Source organism: Camarhynchus parvulus, chromosome 1A (genome assembly GCF_901933205.1).
Source record: "Camarhynchus parvulus chromosome 1A, STF_HiC, whole genome shotgun sequence".
Taxonomy (NCBI): Eukaryota; Metazoa; Chordata; class Aves; order Passeriformes; family Thraupidae; genus Camarhynchus; species Camarhynchus parvulus.
In genome coordinates this window covers 69,825,506-69,848,986 of record NC_044586.1, presented here as the reverse complement: position 1 = coordinate 69,848,986, position 23,481 = coordinate 69,825,506, and the positions used below count along the sequence as shown (strand labels likewise).

Below are 23,481 nucleotides of genomic sequence, written 5' to 3'. Positions count from 1 at the left end.
AACTTTAATCCAAGGATTAAATCAGCAGGAGGATCTGTGAGGCGGGCTCAGGGCAGGAACACGGGCAGGGCACAGCAGCCCTGGGCGCCGGGGCTGGCTTGGCCCCGCAGCCACGGCTCCGCCTGGGGCTGCTGGAGATCCTCTGCAGCCACAACTGGACCTGCTGCCCCTCCCCTCACCCTGTCCTGTGCTTCAGGAGCTCCAGCACCTGCTGCAGCTTCCTGAGGAATCGTTTCAGGGCATGTTTTGGGAAGGAAATGTCCATGTCCGGTTCTGGCTCCGGTTCAGGCTCCGGTTCAGGCTCCGGTTCAGGCTCCGGTTCTGGCTCCGGTTCTGGCTGTGGTTCTGGTTTTGGTTCTGGCACCGGTACTAGTGGCCTCGGTGGTTGTGGTGGCCTCGGTGGTTGTGTTGGCCTCGGTTCTGGTGGCATTGCTTCTGGTGGCTGCAGTCCTGGTGGCTCCGGCGAGTTCAGGGTGGCCTTTGGTGGCGGTGCCGGCCCTGTCGGGCTGGGGCCGGCGTGGGCATGGATCCAGGAGTGGAAGTGCTGGGTGGAGGTGAAGATGCCAGGCCTCCTGGCCCTGGCACAGCCCCTGCCCCAGCTGGCCAGGCCCACCAGCCAGAAGTGATCCTGAACGTTGTCCTTGCAGACCAGGGGACCCCCGATGTCCCCCTGCGCCAGGAGAGAGGGGTCAGGGGCTGTGCCAGGGTGGGATCCCCTCTCCCAGCCCCTGCCTGACCCACATTCCAGGACCAGGGTGGGATCCCCTCTCCCAGCCCCTGCCTGACCCACATTCCCAGCTCTGCTGGAGCCCCCAAACCCTCGCTGGGAACAGGATGGGGCTGGCTCAGGGTGGGCTCTGCCCCAGCCCTGCACAGGGAGCAGGGATGGGCAGGGAATGGCAGCTCCGGGGTATCCACACCTGGGGCTGCTGGGAGCACTGGGTGTGCTCTGTGGGCACAGTGCCAGCCTTGGGGACAAGGGGACACGGGTCAGGGACACGGGGATGGGCAAGGGACACCTGTCAGTGGTGGGGACACGGGGCTGGGAGGGCAGCGGGCCAGGCCCAGATGGGGCCACGCCATGTTTGAGGCCTGGCTGGCCCTGAGGGGTTCCATGGGCCCTGTGCTGGCTCTGGGGGTTCCATGGGCCCTGTGCTGGCTCTGGGGGTTCCATGGGCCCATGTTGGGGCTCAGGGTCCCTGTGCTGGCTCTGGGGGTTCCATGGGGCCCATGTTGGGGCTCAGGGTCCCTGTGCTGGCTCTGGGGGTTCCATGGGCCCAGGTTGGGGCTCAGGGTCCCTGTGCTGGCTCTGGGGGTTCCATGGGGCCCATGTTGGGGCTCAGGGTCCCTGTGCTGGCTCTGGGGGTTCCATGGGCCCATGTTGGGGCTCAGGGTCCCTGTGCTGGCTCTGGGGGTTCCATGGGGCCCAGGTTGGGGCTCAGGGTCCCTGTGCTGGCTCTGGGGGTTCCATGGGGCCCAGGTTGGGGCTCAGGGTCCCTGTGCTGGCTCTGGGGGTTCCATGGGGCCCAGGTGGGCTCAGGGTCCCTGTGCCCAGCCCGGGCCCAGCCCCACCTGGCAGGTGTCGATGCCGCCCCGCGGGTACCCCGCGCACAGGTCCTGGGGGTGCACGGCCCCCGCGTACCAGCGGCTGCTGTTGCACAGCTGGACGTCGATGAGCCGCACCTTGGCCTCCTGCAGCACCAGGCGTGGGCTGGGGGCTGCGGGCACAGAGGGCACTGAGCGGCGGCCCCCGGGCAGAGCCCCGCGCGCGGGGCCGAGCCCCCGGGCCGGGCCCGGGCCGTGCCCCCGCAGAGAGCCCCCGGCCCGGGGCCGTGTCCCTGCCCGGGGCCGTGTGCCCGCGGCCGGGCCCGGCCCTGCCCCGGGCGGGCACTGACCGCTGTCCGGGGTGTTCCTCCAGCCCGCGATGTAGCAGGTTTTCAGCTCGGACACTGCCAGGGAGCTGTCGGGCACGCAGCCCAGCTGGATGTAGTCGCTGCACTCCACGGGCTGGTCCAGCTCCAGCAGGGCGATGTTGTTCCGGGCCGTGACCGGGTCGTAGTGCTGGTGCTTCAGGAGCTGCTTGATCTGGAACACCTCGGCTCCAGGCCCTGGCTGGGCCAGATCCGTGGCCCCAACCACCACCTTCCAGTTGAGGACATTCCTGGAGGCCATGGAGTGACAGGGAGCAGTGACAGGGAGCAATGACAGGAGCAGTGACAGGAGCAGTGACAGGGCTGGCACAGCCCAGCAGCTCCCAGCCCTCTGCTTCCCACAGCAGAGAACGGAGACAGCAATGGAGCAGCACATGGTGGTGCAGCCTGGGCACCTGGCCAGGGGACATCCCTGACATTTCTAAGGGAACATCCCTGACCCTTCCAAGGGGACATCCATGCTGTGGGGATATCCCTGTCCCTGCTGTGGGGATATCCCTGTCCCTGCTGGGGTCACTCCCATCCTGCTGGGGTAATTGTCCTGCTGGGGTAATTGTCTGCTGAGGGCAATCATCTGCTGGGGTATTGTGGGGTAATCCATCTGCTGGGGATGTCCTGCTGGGTCAATCCTGTCCTGTGGGGGAATCCCTGTCCTGCTGTACATCCCCATCCTGCTGGGGTCACATCCTGTCTGCTGGGGTATCTTCTGCTGAGGGAATCACTGCTGGGGTCACATCCCTGTCCCTGCTGGGGTCACATCCCCATCCCTGCTGGGGTCACATCCCTGTCCCTGCTCGCCCTTACCCGGCCCCGACGAAGCAGCTGGCGGCTGTGAGGGCCCATCTGTGGCCGATGAGCGCCCCCGAGCACATGTGCCATGTGCCATTCTCCAGGGTGACCTGGATGCTGGCGATGCCGGGCCAGGAACCCGGGTTGACATCGAGGGTTGTGCCCTTGGCAGAGTGCGAGGTTCCGTACTCGGGAATCGCTGAGGTCTCGTTCACAACCATGGGCCAGAGCCCGCAGGTGCCCCTGGAAGCACAAAGCCATCACTGCCCTGCTCGGGGACAGCAGGGACAGGGACCCCCAGGGGCTCCTCTGTGCCCAGGCTGTGCCAGGCAAGCCCCGAGTGTCCCCGAGCCCCCCGGGGCCACTGACCTGCAGGTGTCCCAGGTGCCCCCCACGGGCCCGGCCAGGGCCAGCAGGACGAGCAGCCCCAGCAAAGCCATCGGTGCCATCGCAGGCGGCAGAGCCAGAGCAGAGCTGTCACCTCTGGTGACACCCAGGGCCCTGGCAGTGCCCATGGTGCCACCAGGCCGGGGTGATGTCACAGAGGGGCCGGTTCCATGTGCAGGGCACGGTGGCCTCGGGTGGGGGGAGGGCAGCTCAGAGCTGTGAGCCCGGGCATGGCTTGGGCTGGAGGGACCTCTGGGATCCCTCTGGAGCAGAGGGAATGTCCCAGATCCAGGGATGCCAGTGGGGACTGAGGGCACAGTAGGAGCAGTGGGATGTGTCCCGCCAGCCTCAGAAACACGAGCTGGTGACAGAGGGGACAGCCCTGGGTGGCAGCAGCCGCAGCTCAGGGTGGCACTTCCAGCACCCCCACAGGACCCCAGGATGGCAGCTCCAGCTGTCCCCATTGCTGTCCCTCTCCAGCACTTTTCCTGGGCCAGGCACACCTGAGGCTGTGCTGGGGAACCTGGGCTGGAGCAGTTTCTCCCTCTCTCCACCTCCAGGCTGGAGGAATTCACCCCACACAAACCCCACACAGCGTGCAGGGGGTTTGGAAGTCTGAGTTGAAATTTGAAGGGAAGGATCCAATAAATGCAGGGAGTACTGAGAAATTGGCTATTGACACCAAAAAGTCAGAGCACAACTGACACCCCGTGGGTTGCACAGGCCAGACCAGCAGTGGTGGCAGCGCTGTTGAAGCGGCCCTGCTGGTCTCCTGCATGGTTTGTGTCCCGTCCCCCCGGGATGACATCCCCAAAGTGCAGAGGATGGGGTGGTTGTGTCCCCAAACCTTGGGATGACATCCCCCAAATTGTTTGATGACATCCCCTAAAGTGCAGGCAGGAATGTCCAGTGGTGGTGGTTGTGTCCCAGATCCCCGAACCTTGGGATGACATCCCCCAAAATCCAGGCAGGAATATCCAGTGGTGGTGGTTGTGTCCCAAATCCTCCAATCTTGGGATGACATCCCCTAAAATCCAGGCAGGAATGTCCAGTGGTGGTGGTTGTGTCCCAGATCCCCCAATCTTGGGATGACATCCCCTAAAATCCAGGCAGGAATGTCCAGTACCTCCCCCAGGGTGAGGAGTTCCACAACAGGATGATGGAACCCCGTGAGTTATAAGGTATTTCTGGGATGCCTGAAGGTTGTTCTGCTGAACCCTCGAGTTCCTGGTGGCCCATGAGCAGGGATGACCCCACAGGGTGGGAGTTTTGACCCGGTCCCAGCCATCCTAAGAGCTCCTCAGAAGGTGCTGGAGGTGGTGGAGAACCAGGCTCATCCTCCTCTCCCTCCCTCCCTGGCTGCCCCTCATCCCCCCCAAACCAGGAGCCAACCCCACACTTTTTTCCCCAGATTGTCCCATCCTTGTTGTGAGCAGAAGACTGAGCTGCACTGAAAATGGGGATAATTGGGAATAACTCTATTTCAAAAACAAACTGAAGTTCATCGCCGGGGTGGGTGGGTGGAGGGGGGGTAACGAGCAGGGCAGAGCAGATCTGGGCACCGGGGGTGGCTTTGGCACAGCCGTGGCTCCAGCAGGGAATGGCTGTGATCTCCCACAGCCAGAACCGGATCTGCTTTTCCTCCTGCTCAATCCAGTTTGTCCCGCAGGAACTCCACGAACTCCTGCAGATTCCTGAAGAACCTCAGCAGGATGGCTTTTGGGAATGAAACCGTTATAAACTTAGGCGGTGGTGGTGTTGGTTCTGGCTCTTCTTCTTCTTCTTCTTCTTCCTCTTCTTCTGGTTCTGGTATTTGTTCTGGTTCTGGTATCGGTACCGGTATCGGTACCGGTTGTGGTTGCGGTTCTGGTTCAGGTTCAGGTTCTGGTTCAGGTTCTGGTTCTAGTTCCGGTGCTGGTGGCTGTATCTCAATGGTGGGGGTGGGTGGCTTGGGCGGAGGAGGCTCCGTTTTGGGTGGGACTGTTCCCATCTGCGTCTGGATCCAGTTGTGGAAGTGCTGGGTGGCCGTGAACACCCCGGGCCGCTTGTCACCAGCACAGCCCTTGCCCCAGCTGGTCAGGCCCACCAGCCAGAAGTAGTCACCAGTGTTGTCCTTGCACACCAGGGGACCCCCTGTGTCCCCCTGCCACAGGAGACAGGGGTCAGGGGCTGCTCCAGGGTCACAGCCACACCTCGGGGTTATGGGGACACTGGATGGGATTTGGGGACACTGGGACAGGGACCTACGGATGGGGAGTGTCAGCCCTGGGACACGGGGCAGGGATCCATGGATGGGAAAGGGAAGGGGCACCCAGGGATAAAGGACAGGGTGGGACATGTTGGGGCTCAGGGTCCCTGTGCTGGCTCTGGGGGTTCCATGGGGCCTGTGCTGGCTCTGGGGGTTCCATGGGGCCCAGGTTGGGGCTCAGGGTCCCTGTGCTGGCTCTGGGGGTTCCATGGGGCCCAGGTTGGGGCTCAGGGTCCCTGTGCTGGCTCTGGGGGTTCCATGGGGCCCATGTTGGGGCTCAGGGTCCCTGTGCTGGCTCTGGGGGTTCCATGGGGCCCATTGTTGGCGGGTCTGGGGCCCGCTTAGGGTCCCTGTGCTGGCTCTGGGGGTTCCATGGGGCCCAGGTTGGGGCTCAGGGTCCCTGTGCTGGCTCTGGGGGTTCCATGGGGCCCATGTTGGGGCTCAGGGTCCCTGTGCTGGCTCTGGGGGTTCCATGGGGCCCAGGTTGGGCTCAGGGTCCCTGTGCTCGCCAGGGCCCTGGGGCCCAGCCCCACCTGGCAGGTGCCGATGTTGGGGCACAGGGTCCCTGTGCCCAGCCCGGGCCCAGCCCCACCTGGCAGGTGTCGAGGTCCCGCGGGTACACGGCGCCGCTGGGGGTGCACGGCCCCCCCGTACCAGCGGCTGCTGTTGCACAGCTGGACGTCGATGAGCCGCACCTTGGCCTCCTGCAGCACCAGGCCCGGTGCTGGGGTCGGGGCTGGGGGCACAGAGGGCACTGAGCACCTGGCACCTCCCCGGGCTGTGCCCCTGTCCCTCCGTGTCCCTGACCAGCGCTCCAGGCACAGAGGCCCTGGCTCCCACCAGCTTTGGCCTCTGCCCTGGGCCTGCCCGGCCGCATCCCTGTGGTCCCCAACTTGTCCCCTGCCCCGGGCGGGCACTGACCATTCTCCGGGGTGGCTCTCCAGCCTGCCACATAGCAGGTTTTCAGCTCGGACACTGCCAGGGAGCTGTCGGGCACACAGGCCAGCTGGATGTAGTCGCTGCACTCCACGGGCTGGTCCAGCTCCACCAGGGCGATGTTGTTGCCCGGCAAGTCATTGCTGTAGTCCTGGTGCTTCAGGACCTTCCCGATGTGGCGACGCTGGGCCTCGGGGCCCGGCTGGGCCAGATCTGTGGCCCCAATCAGCACCTTCCATGCTGAGGTGTCCCTGGGGAACAGGAGATGGAGGAGGAACTGATGGAACAGAGCCGGGGACTGCGGCAGCACAAGTCCCCTCCTGCTCTGGGCACCTCCCTGTGCTGGGGGGACATCCCTGGCCCTGCTGTGGAGACATCCCCATCCCTCCTGTGGGGACATCCCTGTCCCTGCTCCTCCTTACTGAGTGTCCATGAAGCAGCGTGCCACAGTGAGCACCCACTGGGGGTGGATGAGGGCCCCCGAGCACATGTGCCACGTGCCGTTGTCCCAGGTGGCCTGGATGCTGACAATGCCAGGCCAGGTCCCTGAGGGGACACCGGGGCTGGCCACATCAACAGCAGTGCCATCAGAAGATGACAAAGTTGTGTAGTTGTCGTCTGTGGGGTCGTAGTCCCGAACCAGCGAGCTGTGGTCATGTGCCAAAGGCCGGAGCCCGCAGGTGCCCCTGGAAGCACAAAGCCATCACTGCCCTGCTCGGGGGCAGCAGGGACAGGGACCCCCAGGGGCTCCTCTGGGCCCAGGCTGTGCCAGGGAAGCCCCGAGTGTCCCCGAGCCCCCCGGGGCCACTGACCTGCAGGTGTCCCAGGTGCCCCCCACGGGCCCGGCCAGGGCCAGCAGGACGAGCAGCCACAGCAAAGCCATCGGTGCCAGCGCAGGCGGCAGAGCCAGCGCAGAGCTGTCACCTCTGGTGACACCCAGGGCCCTGGCAGTGCCCAGGGTGCCACCAGGCCGGGGTGATGTCACAGAGGGGCCGGTTCCATGTGCGGGGCACAGCGGCCTCGGGTGGGGGGAGGGCAGCTCAGAGCTGTGAGCCCGGGCATGGCTTGGGCTGGAGGGACCTTTGGGATCCCTCTGGAGCAGAGGGAATGTCCCAGATCCAGGGATGCCAGTGGGGACTGAGGGCACAGTGGGAGCAGTGGGATGGGTCCCGCCAGCCTCAGAGCCACGAGCTGGTGACAGAGGGGACAGCCCTGGGTGGCAGCAGCCACAGCTCAGGGTGGCACTTCCAGCACCCCCACAGGACCCCAGGATGGCAGCTCCAGCTGTCCCCATTGCTGTCCCTCTCCAGGACTTTCCCAGGAAAGGCACACCTGAGGCTGTGCTGGGGAACCTGGGCTGGAGCAGTTTCTCCCTCTCTCCACCTCCAGGCCCATCCTCCCCTCCAGGCCCAACCCCGCCCTTTCCCCCCAGATTGTCCCATCCCTGTTTTTCCCAGGAGACCAAACTGGACACCATGGTTAACTGGGAACTGGAACAACTCTAATTGAAGCACAAACTGGATTCACCATCGGGGTGGGCGCAGGGGTCAGCGTGGGCAGGGCACAGCAGCCCTGGGCGCCGGGGCTGGGTTGGCCCCACAGCCACGGCCCCAGCTGGAGCTGCTGGAGATCCTCTGCAGCCAGAACTGGATTTGCTGCCCCTCCTGATCAACGCAATTTGTCCCTTAGGAACTCCAGGAACTTCTGCAGACTCCCGAAGAATTTCAGCAGGATGGATTTTGGGAATGAAACTCTTATGAAGTCCTCCGATTTCGGCTTTGGTGTGGTCTCGATGACAGTCAGGGTCAGGGTTGGGGACAGCATCAGGGCTGGGGCTGGGGTCAGGGGTTGCTCTGTAGGTGTGGGGCTGGGTTCTGATGGGACCATTCCCATCTGGACTTGGATCCATCCTCGGAAGTGCTGGGTGGAGGCGAACACTCCGGGGCGTTTCTCTCCGACGCAGCCCTTGCCCCAGCTGGCCAGGCCCACCAGCCAGAAGTAGTCACCAACGCGGTCCTTGCACACCAGGGGACCCCCGATGTCCCCCTGCCACAGGAGACAGGGGTCAGGGGCTGCTCCAGGGTCACAGCCACACCTCGGGGTTATGGGGACACTGGATGGGATTTGGGGACATGGGGACAAGGACGCACGCATGGGGAGTGACAGCCCTGGGGCACAGGACAGGGATCTGTGGATGGGAAAGGGAACAGGAGCCCCTGGACAGGGACAAGGACAGGGACACGCGGATGGGGACAGGGATGGGAAAGGGAACAGGAGCCCCTGGAGAGGGACAGGGACAGGGACATGGGGATGGGGACAGACAGGGAGCAGTGACAGGGGTGGGACATGGGGCTGGCCAGGCCTGGGCTGGGTCTGAGGGGATACAATGGTGGAAGGGGTAGGGAAGGGCAGCAGGGAGGCACAGGAGAGGGATCTGGGGATTGAGGAAAGGCAGGGCAGCACAGGGACATGGGACAGGAAGGGACACGGGGATGGGCAAGGGACACGCATCAGTGATGGGAACACAGGGCAGGGAGGGCAGCGGGCCAGGCCCAGACGGGGCCACGCCATGTTTGAGGCCTGGCTGGCTCTGGGGGTTCCATGGGCCCTGTGCTGGCTCTGGGGGTTCCATGGGCCCTGTGCTGGCTCTGGGGGTTCCATGGGGCCCAGGTTGGGGCTCAGGGTCCCTGTGCTGGCTCTGGGGGTTCCATGGGGCCCAGGTTGGGGCTCAGGGTCCCTGTGCTGGCTCTGGGGGTTCCATGGGGCCCAGGTTGGGGCTCAGGGTCCCTGTGCTGGCTCTGGGGGTTCCATGGGGCCCAGGTGGGCTCAGGGTCCCTGTGCCCAGCCCGGGCCCAGCCCCACCTGGCAGGTGTCGATGCCGCCCCGCGGGTACCCCGCACACAGGTCCTGGGGGTGCACGGCCCCCCCGTACCAGCGGCTGCTGTTGCACAGCTGGACGTCGATGAGCCGCACCTTGGCCTCCTGCAGCACCAGGCGTGGGCTGGGGCTGCGGGCACAGAGGGCACTGAGCGGCGGCCCCGGCAGAGCCCCCGCTAGGCCGAGCCCCCGGGCCGGGCCCGGGCCGTGCCCCGCAGAGCCCCGGCCGGGGCCGTGTCCCTGCCCGGGGCCGTGTGCCCGCGGGCCGGGCCCGGCCCTGCCCCGGGCGGGCACTGACCGCTGTCCGGGGTGTTCCTCCAGCCCGCGATGTAGCAGGTTTTCAGCTCGGACACTGCCAGGGAGCTGTCGGGCACGCAGCCCAGCTGGATGTAGTCGCTGCACTCCACGGGCTGGTCCAGCTCCAGCAGGGCGATGTTGTTCATGACTGTGGCAGCCACATAGTTCTGGTGCTTCAGGAGCCTCTGGATGCGTCTCACTGCAGCCTCGGGGCCCGGCTGGGCCACATCGGTGGTCCCCATCACCACTTTGTAAATGGAGATGTCCCTGGGGGGCAGGAGATGGACAGAGGGGTGACAGGGAGCAGGGCCATGGGATGTGGCAGCCCAACAGCTGACCCTGCTGTGGGGACATCCCTGCCCCTCCTGTGGGGACACCCCTGTCCCTGCTCGTCCTTACCCAGACCTGAAGAAGCACTGGGCCACCGTGAGCACCCACTGGGGGCTGATGAGCGCCCCCGAGCACATGTGCCACGTGCCATTCTCCAGGGTGGCCTGGACACTGACGATGCCAGGCCAGGCCCCTGAGGGGACACCAGGGCTGTCCAGGTCCAGGGAGGTGACATCAGAAGAACCCAAGGCTGCATAGTCACCATCAGAGTGGTCGTAGTTGGCAGACACGGAGCTGTGGTCAAAATCCAAGGGCCGGAGCCCGCAGGTGCCCCTGGAAGCACAAAGCCATCACTGCCCTGCTCGGGGACAGCAGGGACAGGGACCCCCAGGGGCTCCTCTGTGCCCAGGCTGTGCCAGGGAAGCCCCGAGTGTCCCCGAGCCCCCCGGGGCCACTGACCTGCAGGTGTCCCAGGTGCCCCCCACGGGCCCGGCCAGGGCCAGCAGGACGAGCAGCCACAGCAAAGCCATCGGTGCTAGCGCAGGCGGCAGAGCCAGAGCAGAGCTGTCACCTCTGGTGCCAGCAGGCCAGAGTGATGTCACAGAGCAGCGGAACCTTGGAACGGTGCTGGTGGCAGCAACCGTAACGACAGCATGGTGCCACCCGTGCCAGGGCAGGCCACCACCGCTGGGTTCGGTGCCACCCGTGCCAGGGCAGGGCCACCTCCGGGTGTGCTCGGTGCCACCCTCCAGGGCAGGGCCACCACCACCCCCCGCTGCCACCCGTCCAGGGCAGCCACCACCCACTGTGCTCAGTGCCACCCGTGCCAGGGCAGGGCCACCACCGCTGTGCCGCTGCCACCCTGCAGGGCAGGCCACCTCCTGCTGTGCTCACCACCCGCCAGGGCAGCTTCCGTGTGCTCGGTGCCACCCGGCAGGGCAGATCCATTGCTCGTGCCACCCGTGCCAGGGCAGGGCCACCTCCGCTGTGCTCGGTGCCACCCGTGCCAGGGCAGGGCCACCACCCGCTGTGCCCGCTGCCACCCGTGCCAGGGCAGGGCCACCACCCACTGTGCTCAGTGCCACCCGTGCCAGGGCAGGGCCACCGCCCGCTGTGCCCGCTGCCACCCGTGCCAGGGCAGGGCCACCACCCACTGTGCTCAGTGCCACCCGTGCCAGGGCAGGGCCATGTCCCGCTGGGCTCGGTGCCACCCGTGCCAGGGCAGGGCCACCGCCCGCTGTGCCCACAGAGCCCGGCTGGCCCTGGGCTGGTGGCGCCTCAAAATGGAACACGGAGATCGATGGTCCCATAAATAATTAATCATTAGGGCTCTCGGTGCTTCATTAGATGTAATTTATAATGACTAATGGTAGTCCAGATTTGTGTACCTTGGTGGTAACCTCGCTGTGGCATCATGGTGTTAATTGCCACTAATATTATTACAAATTTTTATTAATACATAAAATGATGCTTATTTGTAATGTAATTATATTAATATATATGATTTGTAATAATTTGTGTTAATTATGAAATGCAAGCATATTTATATATTGTTACATTAATTGTATATTAATACATTATTGTGTATCAATACATTAATACATTATTATACACAAATATATTAATTATATTCTAATACTCAGTATATTACTATATTAATATATTATTACATTAATAATGTATATTTGCAGAAACAAAGGCACCAATCCTTGTAGTATGTGGAAAGAGATTTAGTAGTGTTTTGTTCTATTTTAACACTATATTATATTATATTATATTATATTATATTATATTATATTATATTATATTATATTATATTATATTATATTATATTATATTATATTATATTATATTATATTATATTATATTATATTATATTATATTATATTCCTATTTCTATTATTTTATTCTTTATTATTATACCATATCATGTTAAGATCCATTTTCTGCATAACATAAATAACCTATAATATAAAAACGTGTAATGTCTCTATATCCTTTATACAATATTAATTTATTTGCATATATGACAAAGTCCTACACACACTTTTAATCCATCAAAATATAAACTTTGCAAAACTTAAATATAAGAAAACTTAATATAAACTTTAAAAACTTAATAAATTGTATGGATATTTTGTACGGAATATATTATTAAAAACGGGATCAGATCTTTTGCTTTATTTCTCTTCTGCGCGGGGATGGGCACGGCTGGGTGGGCAGGGGGAACATGTGGATGGGGCACAGCCGGGCAGGACACATCTGGGCTTGGCAGGGGCACAGCTGGCAGGGGCACGTGTGGATGAGAGGGGCACATCTGGATGACCGAGGCACATCTGGCGGGGCGGGGCCGGGCGGTGGCGCCGGGGCGGGGCCGGGGCTGAGCGCGGCTCGGGCGGGCGGCGGCGGAGCCACGGTGAGGGGCCGGGGCCGGGGGCGTCCCCTCTGCCCGGGAGGGGCCGGGTCGGGCCGGGGGCGGCCGGGGCTCCGACCATCCCGGGGGCCGGGGGCTGCTGCCCACCGCTCTGCCCTACACCCACCCCCCCCCCCGCCCAGCCCCCAGCCCCATAACGCCCTCGCCCCCCGCCCTACAGCTGCCCCAGCCCCCTGCCCCATAAACCCCCGCCCCCTGCCCAGCCCCCCAGCCCCATAATCCCCTCGCCCCCAGCCCCATAAACCCCCAGTCCCATAATCCCCTGGCCCATGCTCCATAACTGTCCAGCCCCCAGCCTCATTATCTCCCCGCCCACTGCCCCATAGCTGTCCAGCCCCTGCCCCATAAACCCCCTCCCCCTGCCCAGCCCCGAGCCCCATAATCCCCTCGCCCATGCCCTATAACTGCCCAGCCCCCAGCCCCATAACCGTCCCTGCTCACAGCGGGTGTGGGGGGTTGGATACCCCCGGGGTCCCTCTCTCGCCATGGGGGGCTGTGTTTGGGGCGCCTCCAGGGTTTTGGGGTGCCCGCTGTTGACAGTGCCGTTCCCGCAGGCGCTGCCCGCTCCGGATGCCGGCAGGATGGCGCTGCTCCCCGTCCTGGCGCTCTTGGCCCTGTGCCCTCTCCTCGCCCCGGCAGGTACCCACGGGCAGCGGGGTGAGGGGTCCGGGACCCCCTTCCCAACCCCCCTTTCCTCCCCTGCGCGGAGACCGCGGCGGGGACCCCGAGGGGAGGGCGGGGGAGCCGCTCCCGGCAGGGCGGTGACTCACGGGGCGGCTGCTTGGCACCACCGAGCCCTCGGTGCTGGCACCAGGACCTGGCGCCTCCAAGCCCTCGGTCCTGGCACCACCGAACACCCGGTCCTGGCTCCACCGAGCCCTCGGTGCTGGCACCAGGACCTGGCAACACCGAGCCCTCGGTCCTGGCTCCACCGAGCCCTCGGTGCTGGCACCAGGACCTGGCACCACCGAGCCCTCGGTCCTGGCACCTCCGAGCCCCTGGCCGTGGCACCACCGAGCCCCCGGACCTGGCACCTCCGAGCCCCCGGCCGTGGCATCACCGAACACCCGGTCCTGGCTTTACCGAGCCCGCAGTCCCGGCGCCACCGGCCGTGTCCCCACAGATGTCCCCTGTCCCCTTCAGAGCCCCCTTGTCCCGCGGGTGGCCCCTGTACCCCATCCCTGGTGTCGCCGCGCGCTGACCCCGCCGTGTCCCCTCCCAGACCAGCCTCCTGTCACCGTCACGGTGACGGCGGCCATCGGCGAGGACGCCTGCCTGCCCTGCGGCTCGCAGCCCTGGGGTGACCTGCGCGGGGTCACCCTCAGCTGCACCCACCAGGCCGGCGGCCACCGCGCTGTCCCCGTGCTCAGCCACCGCCTGGGCTGGCAGCCGCCGCCCCCCGAGCCGGGCTGGCAGCCGCCCGTGCAGCCCGACAGCCGCTTCAGGGGCAGGGTGGCCTTCTGCGCCGCGGGGACAGGGGACAGCGGCGTGTCCCTGCTGCTGAGGAACCTCAGCGATCCCGATTTCGGCAATTATTCCTGCTACGCCGCCCGCGCCGCCGCCCCACAGCTCCTCTGCTCCCTGGTGCTGCAGCCCGCGGTGGCAGGTCAGTGGGGCAGGGTGGCACTGTCCCTCTTGGGGTCCCTCTGCTCCCTGGTGCTGCAGCCCGCGGTGGCAGGTCAGTGGGGCAGGGTGGCACTGTCCCTCTTGGGGTCCCTCAGTTCCCTGTTGTGTCCAGTTCTGTCCCCATCTGGATGCTGCCACAATTTGGGGGCGCCCCATTCCCTGCTGTATCTGTCACCTGCCTTGTCCCCTGGTCCATCCCTGTCCCCATCGGGGTGGTGCCCCACACTCTTCACCCCAATTTGAGGTCCCCCCATTCCCTGTCCCCATCTGGACGGTATCAGAATTTGGGGATGTCCCCAATTCCCTGGCGCATCTGTCACCTCCTCCAGCTCTGTTCCCATCTGGGTGATGCCAGGCGTCCCTGCCCTGTTCCCCTGCCCTGTTTGGGGTCCCCACAAGGTGTCTGTCCCTTGTCCCACCTTGGCAGTGCCAGGTGTCCCTGCCTTGTTCCCCTAGCGAGTTTGTTGTCCCCACATGCCCTGATGTGTCCCTTGTGCCTGGTGTGTCTGTCTGTCCCCAGCTGCTCCCCTGGGGCAGTTTGGGGTTCCCCCAGCCTGGCACGGCGCAGGGAGGGTGGGGTGGCCCTGCTGGTGTCCCCATGTGCCGGTGTCACCCCGCAGAGGTCCCCAAGGCCGCGGAGCCGGACATGCTCATGGTGATCTGTGTCCTCACGGCCGCCTTCACCGCGGTGGCCATCGGGGTGCTGGTGTGTGCCCGCTGCCAGGGGCACTGCTGGGGGCGCCCAGGTGGGTGGGGGGCACAGAGGGGGTGTGGGGGGCACAGAGGGGGTGTGGGGGGCACAAAGGGGGGGTGGAGGGCAAAAAGGGGGTGCTGGGGGCAAAAAGGGGGGGTGTTGTAGGGATGGGGGCAGTTGGAGACCTCCTGGTCCACTGGGGATGGGATTCTGTGTGAGGAGGGGATTTCCAGTTCCCTTGTGGGGATGGGGTGGGATGGGATCCATGGGATGAAATGAGATGGGATCCATGGGATGGGATGGGATGGGATGGGATGGGACAGAATTCATGGGATGGGATGGGATCCATGGGATGGAATGAGACGGGATCCAAGGGATGGGATGGGATGGGATGGGATGGGATGGGATGGGATGGGATCCATGAGATGGGATGAGATGAGATCCATGGGACAGGATCTATGGGATAGGGTGGGATGGGATCCATGGGATGGGATCCAAGGGATGGGATGGGATGGGACGGGATCCATGAGATGGGACAGGATCCATGGGATGGGATCCATGGGATGGGATGGGATGGGATCCATGGGACAGGATCCATGGCATGGGGATGTGGATGGGGATGAGGAGGGAATGGAGGATGTGAGGGTGGGGATGAAGACGGAGCAGGGACGAGGACAAGTGTCCACATGGTGACAGAACAAGGATGGGGACAGGGACGAGGATGGGGACAGCGCTGCGTGGGGCCAGGCTTGTCCCGTGTCCCCACTCTCTGTCCCCTCAGCACGGGGCCCAGCCCAGGAGCCCGCAGCCGAGGCTGCAGGGGAAGAAGGAGAGGTGGCCTTGGGTGACATCAAGAGTGCCAACGCCTGAGGCCACCCCAGCAGGACAGGTGCTCCTGTGACACTGGGGCAGGACACAGTCCCGACTGCCCCAAATGGGGGACAGGGCAGGGGCGATGCTCTGCGGTGGGGGTGCAGGATGGGTTTGGGGGGTGCATGGTGGTTTGGGGTGGGGGGCCCTGCTCGGATCCCCAGGGATGGGCAGGGGACAGCGCAGGGTCCCCCTGCCCTCCAGGGGTCCCATGGCTGGGGGGGACAAACCCGGAGACCCCAAATAAAGAGCGTTGCTCCAGAGTGGGGGTGACCCCTCCTTCCCACCAACCAGGGGGCTTGGGAGGGGGATGCGGGGTATGGGGGGCTGGGGTGGGGGGTTACAGGGCTGGGGTGTGGGGGTGACAGGGTGTCCCCATTTAGGGACAGACTGTGGGGTCACAGGGGTGTCCCCGTTTAGGGACAGGCTGTGGGTTTACGGGGATGTCCCCATTTAGGGACAGGCTGTGGGGTCACGGGGATGTCCCCATTTAGGGATAGGCTGTGGGCTCATGGGGTGTCCACGTTTAGGGACAGGCTGTGGGGTCACGGGGATGTCCCCATTTAGGGACAGGCTGTGGGGGTCATGGGATGTCCCCGTTTAGGGACAGGTTCTGGGGGTCACAGGGGTGTCCCCATTTAGGGACAGGCTGTGGGTTTACAGGGATGTCCCCATTTAGGGATAGGCTGTGGGGTCATGGGGTGTCCCCATTTAGGGACAGGCTGTGGGTTTACAGGGATGTCCCCATTTAGGGACAGGCTGTGGGGGTCATGGGGTGTCCCCGTTTAGGGACAGGCTGTGGGGTCACGGGGATGTCCCCATTTAGGGACAGGCTGTGGAGGTCACAGACGTGTCCCCATTTAGGGACAGGCTGTGGGGTCATGGGGTGTCCCCGTTTAGGGACAGGCTGCGGGTTTACGGGGGTGTCCCCATTTAGGGATGGCTGTGGAGTCCCGGGGTCCCCAAGCGCGCTCGTTCCCCCACGGCCGCTGGGCGGCGCTGTTGGCGGCGGGGCAGGGCTGGCCCCGCCCATAGACACGCCCACCACGGGGCCCCTTAAATCACGGACAGGTGTTGCAGGGCAGGGCGGGAGCCGCGGGCTGAGTGACGGGGTGATTATCCAATGGGAAGGCAGAGTGAGGAAGATCCAGCCAATGAGCGGGCGGGAAGGGGAACAGGACCGGGGGCGGGGCTCGGTGGCGCTCGCCGCGGGGCGAAGCGGGGACAAGTCCGGTTCGGCCCCGCTCGGCTCCCTTCGGTCCCGCTCGGCCATGGCGAAGCGGGCGGCGGTCCCCGCCGGGGCCCTCGGGGACGATTTCTCCTTCGTGAGCCCGATGGCCAAGTACGTGCTCTTCTTCTTCAACCTGCTCTTCTGGGTGAGTGCGGGGACACCGGGACACCGCGCTCCCGAAGGACGTCCGGTCCCGGGGGCTGGCCCCATCTCTGCACCCCACTGGGACACCGCCATCCCCGGCATCCCCGGCACCCCCAGCCCTTGGGAATGTCTCCATCCCTGAACCCTTCTGGGATCCCCCCATCCCTGGGAGCCCCAGCCCTTGGGAATGTCTCCATCCCCGAATCCTTTTGGGATCCCCCATCCCCGGGACCCCCAGTCCTTGGGAAGGTCTCCATCCCCGAATCCTTTTGGGACCCCCAGTCGTTGGGAATGTCTCCATCCCTGATCCCTATTGGGATCCCCCCATCTCCGGGACCCCCAGCCCTTGGGAATGTCTCCATCCCTGATCCCTTTTGGGATCCCCCCATCTCCAGGGATTCCCTCATCTCCAGGACCCCCCAGCCCTTGGGAATGTCTCCATCCCCGAACCCTTTTGGGATCCCCCATCCCCGGGACCCCCAGTCCTTGGGAATGTCTCCATCCCTGATCCCTATTGGGATCCCCCCATCGCCAGGGATTCCCCCATCCCCGGGACCCCCAGCCCTTGGGAATGTCTCCATCCCCGAACCCTTTTGGGATCCCCCATCCCCAGGGATTTCCCAGTCCTCTCTCCAGCCCCGGAGCTGTTTGGGACCCTGCATTCCCCCAGCCCACCTCCATCTCTTGGATCCCACCAGGAACCTCCCTTGGCTTTGGAGCTGTCCCCACCCCTGGTCCCCACCGCAATCCGCTCTCCTCGGGATCCCTGGGGCCCCCCAACCCCAGTGTCCCCCCATTCCTGAGGGACTCCTGGCCCCTGGGAGTGTCCCCAGCCCTGGACCCCACTGGCATCTCCCATTCCAGAACCTACACAAGGGGTTTCCCCATTCCCGAGGGTTTTTGGGGTCCTTTGGGTCCCCACCACTTCACCGGGACCCCTCCTGGCCCCTCACAGGTGACAACCCCCCAGAGAGGGGGACAGAGGCCCCTCTTGTCCCCAACCCTCCCCAGGGACATCCCCTGCAGGGAAGCCACAGTTTTCCATGTTTGGGGGCCTTTTTGATGGTTTTTTTTTTGTTTGTTTTTTTGTTTTGAGGGATTTTTATGTTTTTGAAAAGTTTTATATTTTGAGTATTATTTTATGTTTCGGGGACTTTTTAAAAACATTTTGGCGACTTTTGTACTTCTTGGGAGGTTTGGGGTTTTTTTATGTTTGGGGGTTTTTTGCGGGGGTTTTTTTTTGGTGGGTTATTTCCGTGTTTGCAATCCTATGTCTGAGGAAGTTTCTCACTTCCCATAAACCACATTGCTGTGTCCAGCCATCCGTAGAGGAACAGCACTGGCTGGCAAGTGACCTCCGGGAGGTGGGGACAGATGTGGCCTCTCGGGAGGTGGGGACAGATGTGGCCTCCCAGTGGGAGGGGACACGGTGGACCCCTTGCGACAAGGGGAAACTGAGGCAGCGGCTGCAGCTCGGGTGCATCGCTGGCTTTGGGGGGCTGCAGGTGGGGCCGTGGGTGTGGCACGGGGGTGGTGACAGCTGCGGGGTCACCTGTGTCCCTCTGCAGGTGATCTCCATGGTGATGGTGGCCGTGGGGGTGTACGCCCGGCTGCTGAAGCACGCAGGTGAGCTCGGGGCTCCCCAGCCCTGCTGGTTCCGAGCCACCAGCACGGCTGGGGGGGCACGCGGGGTCCCGGGGGCGCTGGCAGTGTGGTGACAGCTCGCCCGTGGTGACAGAGGCGGCCATGGCGTGCCTGGCAGTGGACCCTGCCATCCTCCTCATCGTGGTGGGCGTCCTCACCTTCCTCATCACCTTCTGCGGCTGCGTGGGCTCCCTGCGGGAGAACATCTGCCTGCTGCAGGTGGTGAGTCCTGCCAGGGGTGGGACCCTGCTGGGGACCCTGGTGGCATCTCAGTGCTCCCCTCACCATCACCTTCCTCTTTCCGCAGTTCTCCGTCTGCCTGACCATCATCTTCCTCCTGCAGCTGGCGGCCGGCGTGCTGGGCTTTGTGTTCTCTGATAAGGTACTGATAAGGGAGGGCAGTGGGGGTGCTGGGTGGCCCCAGTCCTGTCCTGCTGGGTGGCAGCCTCGCTGCTGTCCCTCTGTTTGTCCCCCAGGCCCGCGGGAAGGTCAGCGAGATCATCAACGGGGCCATCGTGCATTACCGGGACGACCTGGACCTGCAGAACCTCATCGATTTCGGGCAGAAGGAGGTGACAGGGGGGGTCTGCAGGGTCGGGGTGTCCCCATTTCCATGTCAGGCTTCAATCTGTGGGGTAGCACAGGCTGGGGATGTTGGATGGCTCTTCCAAGATGTTTATGGTGATGTCCTGCCCAGGCAGGGGGCACAAAGAGCCCTGGCTGTCCTGTCCCCCTGCCGTGGGCTGGGGTCCCCTCCCCGCTGAGCCCCGTGTCCTGCTCTCAGTTCAGCTGCTGTGGGGGCGTCTCCTACAAGGACTGGTCCCAGAACATGTACTTCAACTGCACGGCCACCAACCCCAGCCGCGAGCGCTGCTCCGTGCCCTTCTCCTGCTGCCTGCACGACACTGACCAGGTCTGTGCTGGGGTGGCCTCAGGAGACCCTGCCCCGCACCTGTCCTCCCTGCCCCGGGGGCTGGGCTGGGCCTGCAGCCCTGCCCAAGGGCAGGGAACACGATAATGGCAATGTATGGACCCCATCCCACCTGGGTTTGGGTTCCCCAATCCCACCCTCTGGGTTTGGGTTCCCCAATCCCACCCTCTGGGTTTGGGTTCCCCAATCCCACCCTCTGGGTTTGGGTTCCCCAGTCCCACCCTCTGGGTTTGGGTCCCCCCATCCCACCGTCTGGGTTTGGGTTCCCCAGTCCCACCCTCTGGGTTTGGGTTCCCCAATCCCACCCTCTGGGTTTGGGTTCCCCCAGTCCCACCCTCTGGGTTTGGGTTCCCCCAGTCCCACCCTCTGGGTTTGGGTTCCCCCAGTCCCACCCTCTGGGTTTGGGGGCTCCTGTGATGAGGTGGGGGAGAATTCTCCCTCTCCAGGGCTGGAATTGGCTCTTTGGGGCCAGGTGGCTCTGGAGGGACAGCGTGGGGACACCAACGAAGGGACACCCCACCAAGGCAGGGGCCTGGTCACTGCACAGCTGCCCCCCAAGAGCAGGGAGCCCAGTGTGTTCTGCCCCCAGCCCCTCTGTGCTCTGTCCCCTGTCCCAGGCTGTCATCAACACCATGTGTGGCCACGGGATGCAGGCCAGGGGCTACCTGGAGGCCAGTGCCTTCATCCACACCAACGGCTGCATCGACAAGCTGGTCAACTGGACCCACAGCAACCTCTTCCTGCTGGGGGGCATCGCCCTGGGGCTGGCCCTGCCCCAGGTACGGGGCTGGGGGACAGGGGGACAAGGGGCTGCCCCAGAGCTCTGCTTTGGGGGGCTTTTTTGGGGAGCTGGCTGATTGTGAGATGGGGGGAGTCGGGATGGGATCTGGTATGGGGGAGTGACGCAAATGTCCAGCATGGGGTGACACTGCCTGGTGTGGCTCAGTACCTCCTTCTTCCCTTCCTTTTCTTCCCTCTCCCTGTCCCTCTTGCTCTTTCTCTCTCTTTTTCTTGCTTTTCTCTCCTTCCTCTGCCTCTCCCACTTCCCTCTTCCCTTTCTCTCCCCTCTTCCTCTTCCCTTTCCCCTTCCTCTCTCATTTCCTTCCCTGTTCCCCTTCCTCTTTCTCTTCCCTCTTCCTCTCCTCTTCCTCTTCCTCTTCCTCCTCCCTTCTCCTTCCCCTCTGCCGTCCCTTTATCTCACTTGCCCATGTCCCCTTCCTCCTCTCCCCTCCCTCTCCTTATCTATCCCCCTTTCCTCTCCCCATCCCTCTCCCTTTCCCCCTCCCTTCCTCTCTCGTTTCCCTCCCCATCCCTCTCCCCTCCAGCTGGTGGGCATCGTCCTGGCGCGGCTCCTCATCAACCAGATCCGCGACCAGATCAAGCTGCAGCTCTACAACCAGCAGCACCGGGCAGACCCCTGGTCCTGAGCCCGCACCCTCCCGGCGGCTCCGGGGCCATTCCAAGCCCCGGATCCGCGGGGACAGCCCGAGGGGCTCCGCTGGAGGAGAGGGAATGCAGATCCGCGGTGGCCGCGCAGAGGACTCCGTGCCTTTGGCAGCCGGTGCTGAGCTCGGCCTGGAGGTGCTGAGCTGAGGCAGCGCCGGGGAATCGCTGTCCGTCCGTCCGTCCGTCTTGCTGGCGCACAAAGCTTCGCACTGGGATGTGCTTCCCCTCCCCGCGTGCGCTGGAGAAGGACATTTGTCTGTCTGTCTGTCCGTGCACCGAGCTGCCTTCGCCCAGGCCGGGCTGCGGGGCCGGGGACGTTCCCCCCGTGTCCGGGTGTCCGTCTCGGTGTCGCCGGCCGCGGGGACAGCCGAGGGCACAGCAGGGCCGGCCGAGGGGGTGCCGGGCCGTGCCCATTCCTTGCCTTTCCCGGACAATAAAGCCACGAGGCCGGACGCTCCGGGCTGTGCCGGGCTGCAGGGGACGCCGCGGTGGCTCTGGGGACACACGGAGGCCACGCCAGGCCCTGTGCTGGTGCGAGACCCCAAAACGAGGTGGGGAACGCGGCTGAGGGGCCTGGCCCGGCCCCGCGGAGCTGTCGCAAACCCGTGGGTGGAGTTTTTGGGGTTGGGTTATTAGTTTGGCTTTTTTTTTCTTTTTCTTTTTCTTTTAATGTTCCCTTCGGCTCGGGCTGGGTGGTCCCTCCCGCGGAGGGAGCCGGGATGCGGCCCAGCGCCCGGCTCTTTGTGTGCGGCCGGGAGGCTTCTCTCCCATTAAAAAACCCTTTTTTTGGCCTTTTTCCTCCTCAAAATCCGCCTCATCCCCCCGCCGAAATGTGATTTCTTCCCCCAAAAGCGATTGCTTCTCCGAGCAATGGCACCTCCCCGCAAAAAAAGTGATTTTTTTCCCCCTCCAAAACTCACTTTTTCCCCCCAAAACCTCCCCTCTGAAGGGGTACTTCTCACCCCGAAAAAGCAAGTTTACTCTAAGAAGTAGCTGCTCTCAAAAAAAAAAGATTTTCCTCTTGCAAAACCCCATCTTTTCCCCCACAAAAGCAACTTTTCTTCACCCAAAAGTGTCTTTTGTGCCACCCCAAACTGATTTCCCCCCACCCAAAAAAAGTAACTTACCCCTAAAAAATGGAACTTTCCTCCACAAAAATCAAAAGTTTTCTCCCCCAAAATTGATTTTCCCCAAAAAAGAGTACCCCCCAAAAAAGCTACCTTTTTCCCCAGAAAAAGTGTATTTTGTCCCAGAAAAGTAACTTTTGCTCCCCAAAAAATAACTTTTCCCTTAAAAAAAGTAACTTTTCTTCTCCAAAAAGCGGCTTCTTTCCCCCCAAAGGCAACTTTTCACCTCCAAAAAGTAACTTTTTACTCACAAAGGCCTTTTCATCAGAAGGACATTTTATTTCACAGGAAATTTAAAAAAAAGGATCTTTTCCTCACAAAATTGATATTTTTCCTCATATAAAGTGATGGTTTTGTCACAAAAGTGACTTTTTTATTTGAAAATTGGACTTTTTCATCACAAAATGAACTTTTCCCTCACTATAGGTGACTTTTTCCTGACAAGTGAATTTTTTCTCACGAGAAGGGAACATTTTCCTCCCAAAAGTGACTTTTTCCTCCCAAAAGGGATATTTTCTTCACAAAAAGGGGACTTCTTCGTCACAGGAGTGACTTTTTTCTCACAAAAAGGAAGTTTTTCTTCAGAAAAAAGAACCTTTCCCTCATATAAAGTGATTTTTTTCTCACACAGGAGTTTTTCTGCACAAAAATGAACTTTTCCCCTCAGAAAAAGGAATATTTTCCCCACAAAATGTGATTTTTTTCTCAGAAAAAGCCACTTTTTCCTCACAAAGGCCTTTTGTGAGGGGGACATTTTCCTCCCAAAAAACCTTTCCCCTCACTTTTTAGCGACTTTTTCCTCATAAAAGGAACTTTTCCTCATAAAAAGGAACCTGTCCTCACAGAAAAGGAACTTTTCCTCATAAAAAGGAACTTTTCCTCACAAAAAGGAACTTTTCCTGACCAAAAGTGACTCTTTCGTCACGAGAGGAACTTTTTCCTCACAAGAAACTCTTTCCTCCCCCCCCAAAAAATCATTTCCCCTCACTTTTTAGCGACTTTTTCCTCATAAAAAGGAACTTTTCCTCATAAAAACGAACTTTTCCTCACAAAAAGGAGCTTTCCCTCAGAAAAAGGGAACTTTTCTTCAGAAAAAGGAAACTTCTCCTGACCAAAAGTGACTCCTTCCTCACGAGAGGAACTTTTTCCTCACAGAAGGGGACTCTTTCCTCCCCAGAAAAAGACTTTCCCCTCACTTTTCAGCGACTTTTCCCCTCACAAATCGCGTCTCTTACCCTCCGCGGCGCTTCCCCCGCGGTCCCTCCCTCAGCCCGCCCCGGCGGGGGGCGCGGGCCGGGCCGGGCCGCGGGCGGCGGCGGCGGCGGAGGAGGAGGAGCAGCTGCGGCAGCGGGGCCGCTCCGCTCGCTCCCGGCGAGCCCAACAAAGGCGGCGGGGCCATGGCGGGCCCCTCGCCCCGCTGCGAGCCGCCCTAAGCCCGCCGAGCACCGCCGCGATGTGGCCGGGCCGCGGCGGGCGGCGCTGGGCGCTGGCGCTGGCCCTGGCGCTGGCCCTGGGCGGGCGCTGCCCCGCCGCCCCCCA

General features: G+C 62.4%; 5 protein-coding genes across 5 annotated transcripts; 2 read left to right on the top strand and 3 right to left on the bottom strand.

Moving 5' to 3' along the window:
• Window positions 1-175: 175 nt before the first annotated feature.
• LOC115910607 (acrosin-like) lies at window positions 176-3,160 on the bottom strand. Its single transcript, XM_030960860.1, has 5 exons — window positions 3,090-3,160; window positions 2,736-2,963; window positions 1,896-2,161; window positions 1,573-1,718; window positions 176-670 (listed from the first exon to the last, which is right to left on the bottom strand). Exons 1-5 carry the CDS (start codon window positions 3,158-3,160, stop codon window positions 176-178), a joined length of 1,206 nt encoding a protein of 401 aa, XP_030816720.1.
• A 1,595-nt stretch (window positions 3,161-4,755) lies between these two features.
• Window positions 4,756-7,174, bottom strand: LOC115910606 (acrosin-like). Its single transcript, XM_030960859.1, is given in 6 exon segments — window positions 4,756-5,250; window positions 5,948-5,981; window positions 5,983-6,079; window positions 6,277-6,542; window positions 6,714-6,977; window positions 7,104-7,174. Coding segments are annotated over 6 exon segments (1,227 nt in total).
• A 785-nt stretch (window positions 7,175-7,959) lies between these two features.
• On the bottom strand, window positions 7,960-10,325 carry LOC115910605 (acrosin-like). Its single transcript, XM_030960858.1, has 7 exons — window positions 10,255-10,325; window positions 10,040-10,128; window positions 9,865-9,988; window positions 9,482-9,732; window positions 9,154-9,308; window positions 8,122-8,337; window positions 7,960-8,079 (listed from the first exon to the last, which is right to left on the bottom strand). The coding sequence occupies exons 1-7, from the start codon at window positions 10,323-10,325 to the stop codon at window positions 7,960-7,962; spliced, it is 1,026 nt and encodes a 341-aa protein (XP_030816718.1).
• Window positions 10,326-12,169: 1,844 nt separating this feature from the next.
• LOC115910398 lies at window positions 12,170-15,526 on the top strand. The gene is made up of 5 exons (XM_030960525.1): window positions 12,170-12,211; window positions 12,784-12,868; window positions 13,452-13,835; window positions 14,476-14,601; window positions 15,331-15,526. Exons 2-5 carry the CDS (start codon window positions 12,811-12,813, stop codon window positions 15,417-15,419), a joined length of 657 nt encoding a protein of 218 aa, XP_030816385.1. The 5' UTR covers window positions 12,170-12,211; window positions 12,784-12,810; the 3' UTR covers window positions 15,420-15,526.
• Window positions 15,527-16,612: 1,086 nt separating this feature from the next.
• TSPAN33 (tetraspanin 33) lies at window positions 16,613-21,771 on the top strand. Its single transcript, XM_030960186.1, has 8 exons — window positions 16,613-16,795; window positions 18,363-18,420; window positions 18,533-18,660; window positions 18,746-18,820; window positions 18,915-19,010; window positions 19,223-19,351; window positions 19,987-20,148; window positions 20,695-21,771. The coding sequence occupies exons 1-8, from the start codon at window positions 16,691-16,693 to the stop codon at window positions 20,794-20,796; spliced, it is 855 nt and encodes a 284-aa protein (XP_030816046.1). The 5' UTR covers window positions 16,613-16,690; the 3' UTR covers window positions 20,797-21,771.
• The last annotated feature ends 1,710 nt before the right edge of the window (window positions 21,772-23,481 follow it).

Excerpts from the sequence above, each read along its gene's own strand:
- LOC115910607 (XM_030960860.1), bottom strand. The coding sequence starts at position 3,160 with ATGGCTTTGCTGGGGCTGCTCGTCCTGCTGGCCCTGGCCGGGCCCGTG. Across the intron at positions 2,964-3,089 it reads GGCACCTGGGACACCTGCAG|GGGCACCTGCGGGCTCTGGC; the intron begins GTCAGTGGCCCC and ends TTGTGCTTCCAG. Across the intron at positions 1,719-1,895 it reads GAGGAACACCCCGGACAGCG|CCCCCAGCCCACGCCTGGTG; the intron begins GTCAGTGCCCGC and ends CTGTGCCCGCAG.
- LOC115910605 (XM_030960858.1), bottom strand. The coding sequence starts at position 10,325 with ATGGCTTTGCTGTGGCTGCTCGTCCTGCTGGCCCTGGCCGGGCCCGTG. Across the intron at positions 10,129-10,254 it reads GGCACCTGGGACACCTGCAG|GGGCACCTGCGGGCTCCGGC; the intron begins GTCAGTGGCCCC and ends TTGTGCTTCCAG. Across the intron at positions 9,309-9,481 it reads CTACATCGCGGGCTGGAGGA|GTGCCCGCAGCCCCAGCCCA; the intron begins ACACCCCGGACA and ends TCAGTGCCCTCT.
- LOC115910398 (XM_030960525.1), top strand. The coding sequence starts at position 12,811 with ATGGCGCTGCTCCCCGTCCTGGCGCTCTTGGCCCTGTGCCCTCTCCTC. Across the intron at positions 12,869-13,451 it reads CCCTCTCCTCGCCCCGGCAG|ACCAGCCTCCTGTCACCGTC; the intron begins GTACCCACGGGC and ends GTCCCCTCCCAG. Across the intron at positions 13,836-14,475 it reads GCTGCAGCCCGCGGTGGCAG|AGGTCCCCAAGGCCGCGGAG; the intron begins GTCAGTGGGGCA and ends GTCACCCCGCAG.
- TSPAN33 (XM_030960186.1), top strand. The coding sequence starts at position 16,691 with ATGGCGAAGCGGGCGGCGGTCCCCGCCGGGGCCCTCGGGGACGATTTC. Across the intron at positions 18,661-18,745 it reads ACATCTGCCTGCTGCAGGTG|TTCTCCGTCTGCCTGACCAT; the intron begins GTGAGTCCTGCC and ends CTCTTTCCGCAG. Across the intron at positions 20,149-20,694 it reads TGGGGCTGGCCCTGCCCCAG|CTGGTGGGCATCGTCCTGGC; the intron begins GTACGGGGCTGG and ends TCTCCCCTCCAG.